We start from the raw sequence: 18554 nt of genomic DNA on the forward strand, positions 1-18554 counted from the left end.
CTGCGCTGTACACTTCATGCTCTCACATCCCTCCCACACCTGTGAATCATCTGGACCTTTACTGAATTAAGGTAATGTTACAATGACAGTAAAATGGCACAGGTAGAAATGGTATCAGTATAAATGGTATTGGCAAAAGTGACAGGTAAAAATGATACAGGTAAATATGAAACAAGTGGAAAAATAAAAATTAGCACAACTAAACTGCATCTGCATCCTTAACTCATCCTCATTGTCTCTTCTCTATATAAACCTGTCCCTGTGTATAATTCCTACAACCTTATTTAAGTCTTCCCATGAATATTATACAGGCACTTACCAACCATTGATCACCTGTTACCCCATTTTCCACACTTAACTTACTACCCCTCTCAGCTTATGCGTCCACAACTACATTTTTTGCTGGGTTAGCACTGATATTTAGATTTCAGAATGCATGAGTTAATTCAAGGTTAGTTCAAACCAAGAGTTATTAGCAGAAGCAATTCAGGACAGGACAATTAAAATGACAACTTAAGCCTATCACAATAGGTATTATTTTACATTTTTTTCTCGTCGTCCTCGATCTGTCTCTCCATTACCCCACAGGAAAGAACAATTTACCCCAGGTTTGGAAGCCGTTTTGGAGCCATGACCACACTCACCAGCAACTCGAGTGTGTCTGTCCTCTATCTATTGAAAGGTCATAATTTCGGGGGGGGGGGGCAAGGGGGGCCATAGACCCAAATGTTTTCTAAATCGGCCTCAAAATGCCCCTAAAAGTGCTTATCCCAAAACTGCGCAAGCTTGCTCCGTTCGCCCCCCTCCCCCACTCACCTCATGAACTTGTGATGCCCTCTAGCCCCCCCCCAAAAAAATTCTGCCAAAACTACGGACCTGAATTGTGACCCTATATAACTAAACATACTGTCAGACTGGACCCAAAAAGACCTGTAATAATGAACGGAGCGCTAAATGAAGGAGGAGGAAGTGAAGAAGAGAGGTGAGGAGGGGGAAGGTGGGGGATAGGAAAGGAAGAGGAGGAATATGGATAACAAGAGAAGAAAGGGGGTAGGAAAGGTGAGGAAGAGAAAGGGAAGAGGAGGAATATGGAAAACAAGAGAAGAAAGGGGGTAGGAAAGGTGAGGAAGAGAAAGGGAAGAGGAGGAATATGGAAAACAAATACAACGGGAGGAGGAGAAAGAGAATGTATAAGAAAAAAACGACCACAAGAACAACAGTATAAGAAAACAACAACACTTGCAACAACAACTACGAGGAAAAAATGTGAAAATAATAAGAAAAAAAAACAATAACAACAACAGGTGAGGTCGTACACAAGAGAGTCTCGGCCTACCTGTTGCTTCCCGCCGTTAAAACTTTCTCATATCCGTCCATTTCTGCTGTCCACGCCGCCTCCTGCCCCTGCCACGGCCTCCCCCTCACCCTGCCGCCCTCGGGAAGGATGCACGAGGGGCCCTGGGTAGCCTCAACGGACACTGAGAGACAAATAACCAACTACCTTCTTGCCTGCCTTGCCGCCATGATCTTCCTCCTCTTCTTGTGACCTGTATTGCTTCGAAAGGGTGATTCGCTCTGTAGGTTCGGTGGTTTGGGTCTTCTCGTTCTTTTGTTCTTTTGTTCTTTCTTCTTTTATCTTACTTGGGGATTTGGTTCTTCTTCTGATTCATTTTCTTGTCTAGTTTCCGTCTTCTATTTTCTTGTATCTTTTCCATCGCTTTGAAGGATTGAATCGTTGCTTAGGTTCGTGGGTTCGTTCGATCGCCTTCTCTTTGTTCTTTTATTTGATCTATTTTCTCCTTTCTTTTTTATCGCTTTGAGGTATCGAATCGCCTATTCTTGTTCTTTTCTTCTATCTTCTGTCTTCTTATATCGTCTATGTTCTTTTGTTTTCTTCCGGGTCTGTGGCTCGTCTTGTTCTTTGTTCTTTTATTCGATCTTGTATTTTTTCCTTTCTTCTTTATCGCTTTTAAGTATTGAATCGCTTCGTAGCTTCCGTGGTTCGTCTTCTCCTGCTCTTTCTTTTATATCTTGTACATGTATCTTTCATCATCTATCTTCTATCTTATTCGTGTGCTCACCTCTTCTTTTTATTATTTCCTTCTATGTTCTACTATCTTCCTCTATCTTCTCTATTGCTTTGAAGTACTGTATCGTTTCCTTAATTCGGGGGTTCACCTTTTGTTTCTTCCCTATCATCTTTTCCCTGGTGTGTTCTGTCCTTTTAGTCTTCCTCGATGCTTAATTATTTTTCTTCGTTATTCTACAGCTGTTCTCTATGATTTAAATCCCTCACACATTATTATGGAATATTTAAATGTGTCTTTGTCTTCCTCGCGTGCTTCATTTCGCTGGTTCGGTGCTGCTTCGTTCCGTATATCCTCCCCCTCATGTTACGTCACTGGTTGTTGTGTTGGTCCTTCACATTCTCTTGATCTCCATTTCCTAACTTACAGCATTTCTCTGACTCTATGTGAACCTCCCTTCCTTGTATAAGCAGGGAGTATTAATGTTTTATATATGCCTCTATAACGTTAATACACTATAAGGTTACTACATTTACCGACGTATATTTCTATTTCCTTATCTCCTCTATTGCTTCGAACTACTGCTTCGTTTCGTGAGTTCGGTGGTTCGTCTTCTGCTCTTTCTCTTGTATCTTGTATCTTTTATCTTCTATCTTCTTTGTGTGTCCGCTTCTCCCTCATGTAAATTAAGGTTCTGAGGTAAAAAGTGTGTGTATCAACCATTCATGAAGTATATTTGATTCATTAAGTCGTTACACATAAAAAATAGACCTGTCCGTACATACTGATCGTTATTCGTCTTCTGTTGTGAAAGAATGATGGACGTTTCCGAATAACAGTCTTCAAATACATAATAGCAGCTAAAAATAGACGTATTTGTATATCAGAAGAATTATTCATCTGCCAAGTTTCAGGAGCACATTGTTCACACTCACAAAAACTACAGTCAACGTGATTCATGAATTCGCAAGGGAACGTTACCTTCCATTACCAGGAATTCCACACTGAAATACCGACATTCGTGTTATTTCGTTATATAATATTACGTGGTGTCTTGTTTTGTTTTGCTTTATGTTATGTTATGTTATTTCGTTTTGCTATGTTACGTTATATAATATTACTTTGTGTCTTATTGTTTTGTTTTGCTTTATGTTATGTTTTGTTATTTCGTTTTGCTATGTTACGTTATATAATATTACTTTGTCTTATTGTTTTGTTTTGCTTTATGTTATGTTATGTTATTTCGTTTTGATATGTTAGGTTATATAATATTAAGGCAACCGTAAACACTGCTCTTGTAAATTTATGAAGCAAATTTAATAGCATTGTTTAGAAGCATTACAACCCAAGCATGTATTGTTCCGCATTCACAAAGAGACACAACTTTATCACTCACAACCTTTCACTAAAACGTCGATGATTATGCTTGGTAAGACTGCTGAAAATAATCTACCGTTGGAAATTTATGAAGCAAGTCTTTTTATAATGTTATTTAGGCCACCTCTTTAGATTCTTATTACGAGCAGCGAGTAGCGGGCTTTTTTTTATTATTATTGTTTCCTTTTTTTGTGCCCTTGAGCTGTCTCCTTTGTTGTAAAAAAAAAGAATCATTGTAACCCAAGCATGTATTTTCCCGCATTCACAAAGGGACACAGCTTTATTACTGGCAACCTTTCACTAGAACGTAGATTTTGCGTGGTGAGACTATTGAAAATAAACCCTTGAATTTACGGAGCAAGCTTTCGAGTGATATTGTTTGTATTCGTGATAACCAGAACATTTTTCCGCATATTTCCGCATTCACAAAGGTACACAACTTTAATTATTACTGGCAACCTTTCACTAGAACGTAGAAGATTTTGCGTGGTGAGACTATCGAAAATAAACCCTTGAATTTACGGAGCAAGCTTTCGAGTGATATTGTTTGAATTCGTGATAACCAGAGCATTTTTCCGCATATTTCCGCATTCACAAAAGGTACAGAACTTTACCATTCGCAATCATTCACTAAAACGTCGATGGTTATGCTTGGTAAGACTTGCAATAATAACCTGTTTGTGAATTTATGAAGTAGTTAGTTTTCCTACATTCCTAAATTTCGTAACGCACACAAGTTGCACTTTAACGCATTCGCAACAACAACAACAACAAAAAATCATTACAAGCAATTCTTCACTAAACATTGATAGTTATGCCACAAAATAAAGTATTCTTGCAAGTTTATGAAGACAGTTTCCATCAATATTCCTTAAATCGTAATCCACACAGTCTATATTTTTTGTACGATTCACAAAGGAACATCACTTCATCACTATAAGCAATTCCTCATTAACAACGTCGGTAGCATGCCAAAAATAATCTATTCTTTAAATTTATGGAGAAAAATTCCAAATGACACTCCTCAAATTCATATCCCACACAGCTTGCATATTTACTCATTCATGAAGGGATAAAAAGCTCTCCAACACCGGCAAATCTTCAATAAAAAAAACGTCAATATTCATTTATACATGTTCAGACTGACGGAAATAAGAAGCTGGGTCGGTATCCTCAGACGTTTTCGCCTCTCATAAACTATTTTCAAGGGCCAAAAGGGAGAGTGATTGCGTTCTAAGGGATATTCTTTTAGGTGCATGGTAGAGAAGGATCAAAGTACCACCAGGGTCATAAAAGTATCCCTGGAAAAGCCCCAAACTCCTACGAGAACTGTGTCAAATATGTGTCTTGAGGCTCCGAAAGGATGGAGAATATGTCCCCTGATCAGTGAACACCAACTCGAATGCAACTGGCTAACAAAACACCATAAATACAACTCGGCAACCTTAACGACATTTTCCTTTCAGTCCCGTGAGACGCAGCGACAGATTTACGTCCTCGCGGTGGTAAGTAAATAAATAAATAAATCTCGTGTCTCGAGTGTGGACGGAGTCAGTAGAGAAGCACCGTTGTTGAGGGAGAATAAAAGAGTTACGGAGAGTCTTGGAACCTGGTTATTACTTGTGTTCTGTGGCTGCTCATCCCTCGGTCGTCACTCAGAGCGTTTTAATACTTAATAATGCCATTTGGTGAGAGAGAGAGAGAGAGAGAGAGAGAGAGAGAGAGAGAGAGAAGCGACTTATTTATATAGTACATGATGACCGCACGGTGTTGATACGACTGAAAAATCGCTCTAGTATAACAACATTACCGTGACCTATAACTGCTACTACTACTACTATTACTACTACTACTACTACAATTACTACTACTATTGCTACAACTACTACTACTACTGTGTTCTTGCTATTTCTGCCACACACACAAACAAATGAATACTAAGAAAAAGCTAATTAGAAAGCCATAAACCACGAAAGCAATTCTGACCCCTAAGAAGAAAAGACTAAGAACAAGAAGAACAATAACAAGAGGGAAAAAAAGAACAAGGACAACAAAAACTAGGAGGTGAAGATGATGATGATGATGATGAAGACAACGACGACGACGATGAAAAAAAGAAAAAAAAAACGATAAAAAACGAGAATCTACACCTCAAGACATTCTGTTCATGACCCCGTTCGAATCCCTTAGCTAACCCCCACTTTACATTCCCTACGTCGCCTCCACCGTGTCGTTACTTCCCTTCAGGTCGGGGATCGCCATCTGGGAGCCCGTCAAAAACCACGCCCAGTACGCCAGGTTGAACACGACGAAGCAGGAGGGAAGCAGAACCAGAGATATCCGGTCCACCTGCTTGGCCGTCGGTAATTTCATCTTGGGGTGGCTTTTCAACACCCATCCTGCTTTCAAGGCGTATCTTCGTTGCTTTTCCTCCTCCTCCTCCTCCTCCCGCTGCCCCTGGGTTAGTGCCGCCTGGAGGAGTTGAGAGTTGAGCCCCTGTGGTACCGTTTGACCCTCCTGGACTCCTGTGGTTGCTAGTGTTTCGATGTCTTCTGGACCCTAAGGAGAAAAAAAGGTCTTCGGTTTTGACAGCCCTCCTTACGTTCTGATGTTCTTATGTTCTTATCTGTTTGAGGTTCTGTTTGAGATTTTGAGGCTTAGTGCATGATTATATAGTTACTGCTACTACTACTACTACTACTACTACTACTACTACTACTACTACTACTACTACTACGGCATCTACTCTACACGTACTATGTGGTTTACCTTCACGGATATTTTCACTACCTTGGATGCTTCCGAGGCAGGTGGGTTACTGTTCTCTATCTCCCGCAACCTGGAAAGAAGGAGGAAGCGAGGTATATCAAATAAGAAGAGGGCAAAAGACGAGGGGAAAAAAGAAAAATGGAGAAGAGGGCAAAGGGAATAATTATAAAGGGGGCGAATAAACACTGGATAACAACAGAGTAAGAAGGATAATTAAAGGTAGAAGAAAAAAAACATATATACACATAACACACGAAGGGATGGAACCTAAGGAGGAGAAAAAACGAATAGAAAGAACAAAGAGGAATGAAAAGGATGGCGAATAGGTCCATGAAGGAAGGATGAGGAATATAAACTCGATAACAGAGAAGGATAAAGAAGAAACAAAAGAAAAAGAAAGAGACAGAACAAACCGATTTTTTTTTACAGCAAAGGAGACAGTTCAGGGGCGTAAAGAAAAATATAAAAAAGCCCGCTACTTACTGCTCCTGAATAGAGGTCAAAGGAGTGTACAAAAAGAGAGGTCAATTTCCTGATACCCTGATGATAATAAAATAAGGAGGCGAAAAGCAAAGGGACATAATGAACTCGACGAAGGAAACTACAAAGACGGCCAAGGGAGGAAGGGTCCGTTGGGAAGGCTGAAGGGGGGCACTCACTTGATCACGGCCCCGAACTCCAGGAGGACGATGCTGACGAAGGAGAGGCAGGAGAGGAGCCACACGTCTATGGCCCTCACGTAGCTTACACTCGGCGTGGACTGCCTGTGGAGGAAAGACAAGGATACAAGGACAACCAATTTTTTACTCAAATTATTGCGCTTTCGCCCAGATTCTCCCTTTCTTCCTTCCTTTCTCTCTTCGTCTTTCATCCCCTATCTCTCCCCCTCATCCAACTCTCTCCCCTCTCATCCACACCCAGTACAATCACCCATATCCATATCTACATCCATATTTATATAAACAAATCTCATTAGAATAGACAGCACATGTAAACTTATCAGGAAAGTCTATGGCTATTTTTTTTTACAACAGTGCCTGCGGGCTTTTATGTTTCTTTTATTTCCTTTGAGCTGCCCCCTCTACTGTAACGATAAAAAAGGTCAATAAAAAATACCAAGCACCACCATTATTAAAGTCCTTCAACACTGGGTAGGCGGTGGCCGAACTGGTAGCGTACTGGACCCACATTCGCAGCGTGATGGACGACGCGGGTTCGAATCCTCACGGTACCACTCGGATTTTTTTTTTCACCGCCGCCGAGCTTAAAAAAACCACCTGTGTGCTGTCACCCAGACCACCCCATCCTAGAGGAAGCCGTCCGCCGTCCATCAAACGAGTTCTGGGGGGGTGGCAGCACACAAGAGAAGATGCCGCTACCAACACTGCCACTCGCTTGCGCCAGAACGGGCTGGGCTGCCCCACCCCACCTGAAGAAGCTGGGGGCCGACCATCAGGCCCCACTGACCCCTAAGCTGCCGGCAAAAATAGGCAAAAAAAAAAAAAAAATAAAAAAAAAAAAAAAGAATAAGGAGTGGCAACAGAGAGGATCCAACACCACCACCAGAGGGCTTCAACACCTACATGGCCACGCCGAGGAGGGCCGACATGGTGAGGATGGTGGTGATGCAGAGAGTCATGCGGCCCGGGATGGCTTCGGCGGGCACGAGGAGCGACACGAAGGACACCACCACGAAGAGCCCCGACGGGAGGTACACCTGAAGGAGCATGTAGGACAGCCGCCGCGTCATGTGCAAGCGGAAGGCCAGTGCGGGGTAGGTGCCTGCGGGGGGGAGAGAGGGTAGGGGGTTGGTAAAGGGGATTGGTGAAGGGGGTTGGTGAAGGGGATTGGTAAAGGGGTTGGTGAAGAGGGTTGATAAAGGGGATTGGTGAAGGGGGAGAGTAAGGGGTTTGGTAAAGGGGATTGGTGAAGTGGGTTCGTAAGGGGGTTGGTGAAGGCTGTTGATAAAAGTGGCAACAAGATGGTTAGTAAGGAAGAATGGTAAAGGTTGTCAAAAGGTAGGTTGGTAGAGGTGATAAGTAAAGGGGACTGGTAGAGTTGATTGGTAAAGGTGGTTGGTAAAGGTGGTTGGTAAAGGAGAATGGTGAAGGTGGTTGGTAAAGGTAGTTGTGAAGAATGATTGAAAGAGAGGAGGTTTGACTTTTCTCTCAGGCACTCAGGTACGAATTATCACTTTCCCCGCTCTCTTCACCCTTTGCATTCTCTATAGCTCATTTCTTATCCCTTCTTACCTTTTCATCCCCTTCTCATCCCGCACTCATCATAAACAACCAATTTTTTACTCAAATTATGTCGCTTTCGCCAAAATTCTCCCTTTCTTCCTTCCTTTCTCTCTTCGTCTTTAATCCCCTTCCTTTGCCCCCCCTTACACCTGACATCTACCCTCCCTAACCACATCTTCCTTGACAAAACGCAGCCTTTTCCTCTTCACCTAACTCCTCCCTTGCCCCTCCTTGACGTAATGCATCTTGTTCACCTTCTTAAACCCTACCCAATCATATTTCAAAGCATTTTCCCTTTTCTTACCTTTCCCTTTATATAACACATCCTTCCTCCTTTCTTAGCCCCTCTCTCTCCCCGTCATCCAACTCTCTCCCCTTTCATCCACACCCAGTACAAACATCCATATCCATATCTACATCCATCCCCTACATTTCGCTGCTGCACATATTATCCCACTGCCTTCTTTCCCCTTTTTCTTCCCTATCCCTCTCTCTTCCCTCTCATCCCCCTCTCTCAATAAACATCCTTTTTATATTTTACGGTCACAAACTATCCCTCTCTTCCCCATTCTCTTTCCCTCTTGCCTTACCTATCACCCTTTTCTCCTTTATCTCCCTCGCATCCAACTCTGTCTCCCCCTCATCCACTCACCATAGACATCTTGGACGCGGGTGTAAGGGTCTGTCTTCTCAAAGTGGATGAGGAACTGCTCGCTGTGAATGTTGCTGGATACCTCGAGACCCGGAGGGACCCACACATACACGTTCCTGTCCAGCGTGTAGGCGTCTGGGGAGGAGGGACGGTGTTAGGTTAGGTTAGAGGAGGACTGAGGAAGGGGAGAGGGATGTGTTACGTTTAAAGGGAGGGTAAGGAAGGGGAAGAAAGGTGTTAGGTTTGAGGGGGGGTAAAGGAAGGGGAAAGGGATATGTTACGTTTAAAGGGAGGGTAAGGAAGGGGAAGAAAGGTGTTAGGTGAAGGGGAGAGGTGTGTGTTATAAGTGGGTATGGAATGGAAAGAGGTTTGATAGGTGTTTGGGGTTGGTGCAGGAATGGGAAAGGGATTTGTTACGTAAAGGGGAGGGCCGGGGAATACATTTTCGAGTCTTTTTCTTTTACAGCTCAAGGGCAAAAAATAAATGAAACCATAGAAGCCCGCTGTTTGTGAAAATCTATGGGAAGGCTAAGAAAGGAGAAAGGATGTGTTATATAAAGGGAAAGGTAAGAAAAGGGAAGATGCTTTGAAATATGATTGGGTAGGGTTTAGGAAGGTGAAAAAGATGTGTTACGTCGAGGAAAAGAAAGAGAGGAGTGAGGTGAAGGGGAATAGGCTGTGTTTTGTTAAGGAAGATGTGGTTAGAGAGGGCAGATGTCAGGTTTTAGGGGGGCAAAGGAAGGGGAGAGAGATGTGTTGCGTTAAGAAAGGGGAAGGAAAGGGAAGATAGCTGTTAAGTGTAGAGAACATGTGGCAAAGGAAGGGGAGAGGATGCGTTGCGTTAAGAAGGGAAAAGGAAGAGGAAGAGAGTTGTTAAGAGTAGGGAACATGGGGTTAAGAAGGGACAGTAAAAAACGTGTAGGAATGTGTTTTTTTTTTCTCTCAAATTTCACATTGAATCCTTACGAAACAAATATTAATCAGTAGTAGAATTCACACACAGACACACCCACCCACCCACACACACACACTCTCACACCCACACACACACACCCACACACACACACCCACACCCACACACACACACCCACACCCACACACACACACTCTCACACCCACAAAATAATGAGTACAGTATTTATTGATGTGCATAACGAATTTACGATAATGTGAGACGCTCGAGAACACTCAGAACCTAAACCTAAAGAATGCTCCCTTGTCAATCAGCTTTGTTAATTTATTCATGTCTAAAATTCTCTCTCTCTCTCTCTCTCTCTCTCTCTCTCTCTCTCTCTCTCTCTCTCTCTCCTCATGTTTTATTCTCATCTTATTTATTTTCCATGTTCATTTTTTTTTTGCACGTTTTTTTTCTTCAGCTTTGCTCCTCCATTACGTCACACACACACACACACACACACACACACACACACACACACACACACACACACACGAAAAAAAGAGTCAGAAAACAACACCACAACTTACCGTCACTTACCACACACACACACACACACACACACGTTCTTTACATGTCCTTTTTATACATTTTACGTTCACGCTCTCCGGTTAATTCAAGGGCAAGCTGAAGCCTACCTCGCCTCATGAGTAAAAAAAGAATACACGAATCGTTTCCTGGTTGTCATTTTTACGGTGTCACATTTAGCGGCGCATAATAAACACCTTCGCTTCCTTGTTCCTTGAGTGCTTATAGACTCATGCATAATAGAACGTGGTGTGAGTTAGCGTGGCGGTGTAAATAGGTTACCATTTCGACTGTCATATACTCGATGGACAGCAGTGACGTAAAAAAGGAAATCTATGGCTGATATATGTGTGTGTGTGTGTGTGTGTGTGTGTGACGCAATACACGTGGAGCCACAGTTAAAGCAAATTATAGGGGGCAGAGGGAAGGAAAATAAGTCACCCACAAATCTTCTCACTCCCTGTAATAATAATAAATAAAAAATAAACGATTCCAGAGGGCGACGAGAACGGAACACGCCATACAAATAAAGAAAATGGGAATAGGTATACAGACCCTGGCGATAAAGAAAACACTGTCACGTAACACCACACCACGGTAAACACTATAAATAGGTCGGTACTCTCAGACACTTCCGCCTCTCACATCACCTATTTCCAAAGACTGAGAAGGAGAAAAATCGGATTCTCATGAGTATACGTCACATCCATGGTGCGGCAGCCTTGTCAAACTACCACGAGGCTCTTAAGACTACCAATCAGGACACCTCTCCTCCCGAAATTGACCTCTCTTTCGGCCACCTCTTGATTTTTTTTTTAGGAGCAGCGAGTAGCGGGGTTTTTTTTTTTTATTATTGTTTCCTTTATTTGTGTGCCCTTGACTGTCTCCTTTGCTGTAAAAAAAAAAAGGAAATACTAACTCAACCCCTACGGAAGCCTTGTGCAATGTGTGCTTGGACGCCGAAATGTATGATAATGTGGTCCGTATGAGAGAGTAAGAGGCAGACTCGCAACGCAGGAAAAGGCTGTTGCTGAGGTTAGAGTTAATTATAGAGTTAGGAAGTTAGGAATAAGAAAGGTCGAGGAGGTTATAGTGGTTGGGTGGTGGTGGTGGTAATAAGACAAATAAGAAAGTAAGAAAGGAAACAAGGACATTTAGTAAGTACGGTAAGCAAGATAGGATGTGTGTAAATATGTATGTAAAAGAAGATAAAGTAGCAAATATTTATACGTGTGTAGTAAAAAGTGAAGGTAAATTATGGTGTTTTTTTTTCTTTTTGTGTGTAATGGAAGAACGAAGCTGAAAGAAATATACTACCTGAAAAAAATATGGATAAATAAACATGAAGGAAATACAATATAAATAAAACACACACACACACACACACACGCACACACACACACACACACACACAATCACTAATCAAGCATCGAACTCATAACTCGCACCCGCCAGTCACACCCTCCTCCTCCTCCTCCTCCTCCTCCTCCTCCTCCTCTTTCTCCTCCTCCTCAGTAAGACTCACAGCTCTCCATCCTGAAGCTGCAGATCTGGTGGTCGCGGGGGAACCATCCGTACGCCATCCTACACGACATCTCCACGAACATGCTGCGAGGGGGATAGATAGATAGATAGATAGATAGATAGATAGATAGATAGATGGATAGATAAAGAAACAAAGAGAGAAAGAAAGAAAGAAAGAAAGAAAGACAAAGAAAGAAAAAAAGAAAGATAGGTAGGTAAATAAACATATAAAAAGAGGATATAGAAAATATGGATAGATAGATAGATAGATACAATAAACATCATCTTTTCTCATTTTTAACCGAATAAACAAACAAACAAAATAAACTTACTGAGATACCACAGCACACACACACACACACACACACACACACACACACACACTCACTTGCCGGAGTAGTCGACGGTGGTGTCTCCGTAGATCCAAACCGATGCGATGTGGGTGAGCACTGACGGGGTGTTGGCACTTGGGCTGTGGTCTGAGGAGGGGGGGAGGGGGGAAGGGTGGACAGAAGGGTGAATAGGGAGGAAGAGGGTGAGAATGAGGATGGGAGAAGAGGAGCAGGGTGAAGGGACAGGAAGAGGAGATGGAAGGTGTTTAGGAGGATGTGTGTGTGTGTGTGTGTGTGTGTGTGTGTGTGTGTGTGTGTGTGTGTGTGTGTGTGTGTGTGTGTGTACAGGCAACCAAGTACATAAATCCTGCCCCTCTATCCTATCCTAAATTTATCCTTCTTTCTTTCTCCTTCTTCCTCTTTCTTCTCTTCTTTTATCCTCTTTCTTCTATTTCTCTTCCTCTCTTCCATCCTTCTCACCCTTCTATTCTTTTTTCTACCTGTTTCTTCTCTTTTAGCTTTTTCTCATATTCCTCCTCTTTCTTCTATTTCTCTTCTATCCTTCTCATCCTTCAATTCTTTTTCTTCCTATTTCTTCTCTTTTAGCTTTTTCTCATATTCCTCTTTTTTTCTCATTTATCCTTCTCCTTTCTACGTTCTCCTCTTCTATCCTCGTTATCCTATTCTCTTTTTTTTCCTCTTCTATCCTTCTTCGACTCCTCTTTCAACTTTCTTCTACCCTCCCATTCCTTTTATTTCTCTTTCTTCTCTTCCATCAGCCTATTTTCTACTCCGTTTCTTCCTCCTCCTTCATTTCTCTTCCTGCTCCGCACCTGGCACTCACCTATGTACAAGTCGGGCACCCACACCTGCTTCAGGATGGAGGGGTCGAGCGGCACGTACTGGTCGGGTGCGAGATCAGGCGGAGGACGAAGCCGCGTGTCCCGCCACTTGACTCTCAGGTTGACCTCCATCACCACCACCTGACCTCGCGCGGGAAGGAAGGTCAAAGGAGTGATGAGGAAGGAAAGGAATGGTAGGTAAAGGAAGGGAACTGGTGAAGGAAAGGAAGCAAGGGAAGGAAGGGAAGAGGTGTGATGAGGAAGGAAAGGAATGGTAGGTAAAGGAAGGGAACTGGTGAAGGAAAGGAAGCAAGGGAAGGAAGGGAAGAGGTGTGATGAGGAAGGAAAGAAAAGGTAGGTAAAGGAAGGGAACAGGTGAAGGAAAGGAAGCAAGGGAAGGAAGGTCAAAGGTGTGATGAGGAAGGAAAGGAATGGTAGGTAAAGGAAGGGAACTGGTGAAGGAAAGGAAGCAAGGGAAGGAAGGGAAGAGGTGTGAGTAGGAGAAAAGCGAGTGAAGGAGAAACGTAAGAGAAGGAAATGGGTAAAGGAAAAGAAATGCGGAGAGGAAGGATGAGGAAAAAGCGTATGAAGGAGACATAAAGAAAATGAAAAAGTGAAGGAAAAGAAACAAATTATGGGGAGGAGAGCAAACAGGTAAACATATATAGAGAAATGAATATAAAGGAGAAAATACAGGTTAATGAGTATAGAGATTGGTACTGGGAAGGGGAAAAAGAAAACTGGTGAAGGTATTAAAAGGAGAGGATGCAAGTGAAGAGAGAAAACAAGGAAAAGAATGACAACAGATAATAATTGAGGAAAAAAGTGAGGGGATGAAAACTGATCATGAGAAAAAAAGGGTTTGGAGGAAAAAAAAAGATAAAAGAAACAAGAGATATGGGGTAAAAAAAAAAAAAAAAAAACAGTAAAGGGGAGAGGTGAACTTTGAAAGGAAGAAGTGAAAGGAATGTGTGGGTGTCTTGGGTCATATATTCCATTGATTAAGGTGAGTGATAATAATTTACAGGCAGGTAGTATGCGTTGCTTGCTTAGGGAGGATTAATTACAGTATGAGGTGTGTCGAATATAGGTGACAGAAATAATATGTTTATTCTCTCTCTCTCTCTCTCTCTCTCTCTCTCTCTCTCTCTCTCTCTCTCTCACCCCTTCGTCCTCGTCAATCTTCGCCAGGTTCCTCACCATCACGGAAATGCCAACCTTGAGGGGAACACCTGAGGAAGGGAAGGAGGCACAGGTAAGGGCAGGTGAGCACAGGTAATCAATTAAGTCCTTACACCTGACACCTTAATTGTTCCGAAAAAAAAATGTAGGTTGCGTTTTTTTTTCATGATAATAGAGATATGTTAAGGGCTTGTAGTAGTAGTAGTAGTAGTAGTAGTAGTAGTAGTAGTAGTAGTAGTAGTAGTAGTAGTAGTAATCACCTTTTGCTTGTGGGGGAAATATCTCCTTGCGGTACTCCGGCCCCGTGTAGCCTGCCCATGTTTGTGAAATATTCTTGTTATCGTTGTTGTTGTTGGTTGTGGTTGTGGTGTTGTTCTTAGCTGCGGTGGTGGTGCTGGACTGGGCTGCTGCGGTGGTGGTGGTGGTGGTGGAGCTGGAGTTGGTGACGTTATTACCTGAGACATACCTGAAAAAAAATAGAAAACGGTGACGTGTAATATGTTACCTTTATTTTTGTTATCATACTAAGAGACGAAGCAGATAGAGAGGGCGGAGTGCGGACACTATACGCTGCCTGTCCTGTAACCCCGAACACCTGAGACGCCGAGTAAGAGAAAAGGAAAGTAAAAGTGATAAGAGAGAAGGAGAAAGGAGGAAGAGAAAATGAGGAAAAAGTGATGAGAGAGAGAAAGCAGAGAAGGGATTGAAAAAGAGAAATGAAAGTGAGGGAGGAAATGAAATTAGAGCGAAGGGATTGAGGAAGAGAAAATGAGTGAAAGCGATGAGAGAAAGAGAAAGTAGGAGAAGGGATTGAGAAAGAGAAAATGAAAGTGAAAGCGATGAGAGAAAGAGAAAGTAGAAGGGATTGAGAAAGAGAAAATGAAAGTGAAGGCAATGAGAGTTAGAGCGAAGGGATTGAGGAAGAGAAAATGAAAGTGAAAGTGATGAGAGAAAGAGAAAGTAGGAGAAGGGATTGAGAAAGAGAAAATGAAAGTGAAGGCAATGAAAGAATTAGAGCGAAGGGATTGAGGAAGAGAAAATGAGAGTGAAAGCGATGAGAGAAAGAGAAAGTAGAAGGGATTGAGAAAGAGAAAATGAGGAGAGAGAAGGAGAAAGAGGGAGAAGGGATTGAGGTGAAGATTAATAGATAAAAAATAAAGCGTCTCCCAAAACACGAAAATAAAAACAATCCAATTTCTTTCTATCTAAACACTCAGACAGACAAACAGGTGCTCTCGACTCCCAACCTGCATATATAATTAATTGCCTAAAAGATAAACAAAGGTACGGGATTGATGTTTTTTTTTCGCATGAGTTCAATAAATATGTGTGTGTGTGTGTGTGTGTGTGTGTGTGTGTGTGTGTGTGTGTGTGTGTGTGTGTGTGTGTGTGTGTGTGTGTGTGTGTGTGTGTGTGTGTGTGTATGTGATTTAATACACGTTGTAAGTCACTGTCATGTGCGTTATGTATACTGAGTGAAATAAATTTGATTCTACTACTACTACTACTACTACTACTACTACTACTACTACTGCTACTGTTACTACTACTACACTAACTCTTTCCTCCATCTGTCTTCTTCACACGGCATAACAAAAGATAGCATTTCTAACTTCAAATCACTTTTTTTCTTTATGTCTGTACGGCCTTCACTTCCCTGCAATTTATTCGCTTAAATATTCACAGACACAAAGGATGAAATAAAAGAACAAAAAAAAAAGCACCTAAGAGCATATAGCCCTCCCCCCCACACACTCACACACTCACCCCCCAAAAATGGCTTCAGTTATTATCACGTTCCGTCCAGTTATTATTTCAAAGGGAGGTCTTATCTAAATTGTGTCATTATCTTCGGAAATGTGAGGTAAACGGAGGCTAATTACTTGTTACCTGTGAATTCGCCTACCTTGTCATCTCCCCCCCTACCCCCGGCGCTTAAAGAGACTCAGCTAGCAGATACATTTGTGTTTTAAATATATGCAGCTACGTATGATAACTTTCACGACATGGCTGTTTTAAGAGAATCGGATTGTGGGTATATTTGTCTATTTTGAATATCCGTAACTACAACTGATAACTTTGAAGACACGGCAGTTTGAAGCGTTTAAGCAGAAAGGTGTAGCGTATTGGTATTGTTAGAATCGCGAGAGTGTCCTTCCAAAGGTATGCGAGGAAGAAGAATCCCACACCATGTTTGTTTTTCTTTAAGCACGAAGCAGTTGAAGAAAGCCATCAGTCTGTGTCTCTCCAATATACAATTTCTACTATGCGAGGTTTTAGAAACTGAACCTTCCATAAAAATAAGAAATAAATCATCACCAAAGGAACTCAAAATGATAGGAAATACTAGTCTTTTTACAGCAAGGGAGGCAGATCAAGGGGAAAAAAAGCAGAAAACACAAAAGGCCGCTAGACTCTGCTCCAGGAAAAGAAAAAAAAAGAATGATAGGCCAGAAAAGAGGTCAACAAGACTATGATCAGCTGTAAATAAAAAAAATACGAGGAACTCAACACTCCGAATAGTACTAAAGCTCTTAAGGATGCTCCAACGAGTACTAAAGAAATCTGATCACTCTTCTACGCTATCTCCGGCATTCCTCCGCCATGTCCCGCGGCGCAGCTCTGTATAAGTAAGAGCGAGAGGAATAAGAGAAGGAAGGAGGAGAGAGGCAAAACAGAAGAGAAAAGAGGAAGAGTGAAAGGAATGAGAGAGAAAGAAGAAAGGGAGAAGAAGCAAATCAAAAGAGAAAACGGAAAGGGCGAGTGATAAGAGGAAGGAGAAAGAGATAAACAAAAAAAAAGGAGAAGAGAGAAGAAAAAAAGTCTGCAGCACTGGTCCCTGATACCGAGAACATGCAATTACCAGCCTTGTCGATCTTGCAGAATTCAGAAATTGAAGAGGAGCGAGGTGTTGATGTTCCTGGTATCTGAGTCATGGGAGCCAACACGTAAATCTCAGCCAGTCCTCTCAGGGTCAATCTACAGTAATACTTCACGAGCTGTTAGTATTCCCGGTATTTGAACCATGGGGACCAACACACAAGTTATAGCCAGTCCTCTCTGTGTTAAGCTACAATAAGACTTCACTTCAGGATTTCACGTTTGCTACCTTCCCGCAGCTTCGGCTATTATGACCTTATTTATTTTTCATATTTACCTATTTCATGCTTTGAACGGTGATATAACACGAAAAAAACAGGTATAATCCGAGTCTATATTTTTCTTCGATCTGTCAGTCTCTCACACACACACACACACACACACACACACACACACACACACACACCTGGCGAGGCAAATGAGGGCGAGGAGCAGGTGTGGTCGAGGGGCTCCCTTCATCGTCAACAGGTAACAGGTATTGAGAGTGAAAGTGTTGGGCCGGGACAAGGAAGGGGTGGAGGAGGCGGAGATGGAGTGGAGAAGGGGTTGGGCGAGGGGTGGAGGAGGCGCAGGTGGTGGGAGGAAGGATTGACAAGGGGTGTAGGAGGTGGAGGGGGGGTGGAGAAGCGGTTGAGAAGAGTGAAAGAGGTGGAGGTGGAGTGGAGAAAAGGATTGACAGGGGTGGAGAAGGCGGAAGTGGTGACGTGGAGAAGGGGTTGATAAGAGGTGGAGGAGGTGGGTGGTGGAGCAGAAGAGGGGTTGTCAAGGGGTGGAGGAGGAGGAAGTGGGGGAGGAGAAGGGGTCAGGAAGGGGTGGAGAAGGGAGTTGACAAGGGTGGAGGAGATGGGTGGTGGATTGCAGAGTGGATGGACTAGGAATGGAGGTGATGTCTGAGGAAAGAAAGGAGATCATTAGTATCAGTATTAGTATCAGTATTAGTATTACCATTACCATTAGTATTAGTATTATTGCTATTATTATTATTCACTTTTTTACTGTATAGGAGATAAGACAAGACCACAAAAAACTAACATGCTACTTCTATAAAAAAAAAAGAAGACAGAAATAGATGCTGAATGAACTATCAATAACTATTCAAGATGTAGAAAGAAGGAAATACAAAGGAAGGAAAGTGGATCCGGAGTTTACCAGCGAAATAAATAAATAAATAAAATCCTTCTTCACTCCTGCATTATGGAGTAGGAGAGAGGATAAACGTGCGTGGGTTGAGGAGGAGGAGGAG

General features: G+C 42.4%; 1 protein-coding gene across 8 annotated transcripts in view; it reads right to left on the reverse strand.

Moving 5' to 3' along the window:
• LOC126980391 (glycine receptor subunit alpha-4-like) overlaps positions 1–18554 on the reverse strand; it is a 110076-nt gene that overhangs the window by 4731 nt on the left and 86791 nt on the right. For all 8 annotated transcript variants that reach the window (XM_050830274.1, XM_050830275.1, XM_050830277.1 and 5 more), the window contains 11 exons: positions 17718–18201; positions 14692–14897; positions 14414–14481; positions 13252–13390; positions 12464–12554; positions 12077–12159; positions 9069–9203; positions 7757–7955; positions 6833–6937; positions 6174–6243; positions 1337–5963 (listed from right to left, as the gene is read on the reverse strand). In XM_050830274.1, coding sequence (XP_050686231.1) covers positions 5616–5963; positions 6174–6243; positions 6833–6937; positions 7757–7955; positions 9069–9203; positions 12077–12159; positions 12464–12554; positions 13252–13390; positions 14414–14481; positions 14692–14897; positions 17718–17770 — 1497 coding nt within the window. In that variant the 5' untranslated portion in view covers positions 17771–18201 and the 3' untranslated portion in view covers positions 1337–5615. The remainder of the gene's footprint in view (positions 1–1336; positions 5964–6173; positions 6244–6832; positions 6938–7756; positions 7956–9068; positions 9204–12076; positions 12160–12463; positions 12555–13251; positions 13391–14413; positions 14482–14691; positions 14898–17717; positions 18202–18554) is intronic.

The sequence above is a fragment of the Eriocheir sinensis genome, chromosome 44 (genome assembly GCF_024679095.1).
Source record: "Eriocheir sinensis breed Jianghai 21 chromosome 44, ASM2467909v1, whole genome shotgun sequence".
Lineage (NCBI taxonomy): Eukaryota > Metazoa > Arthropoda > Malacostraca > Decapoda > Varunidae > Eriocheir > Eriocheir sinensis.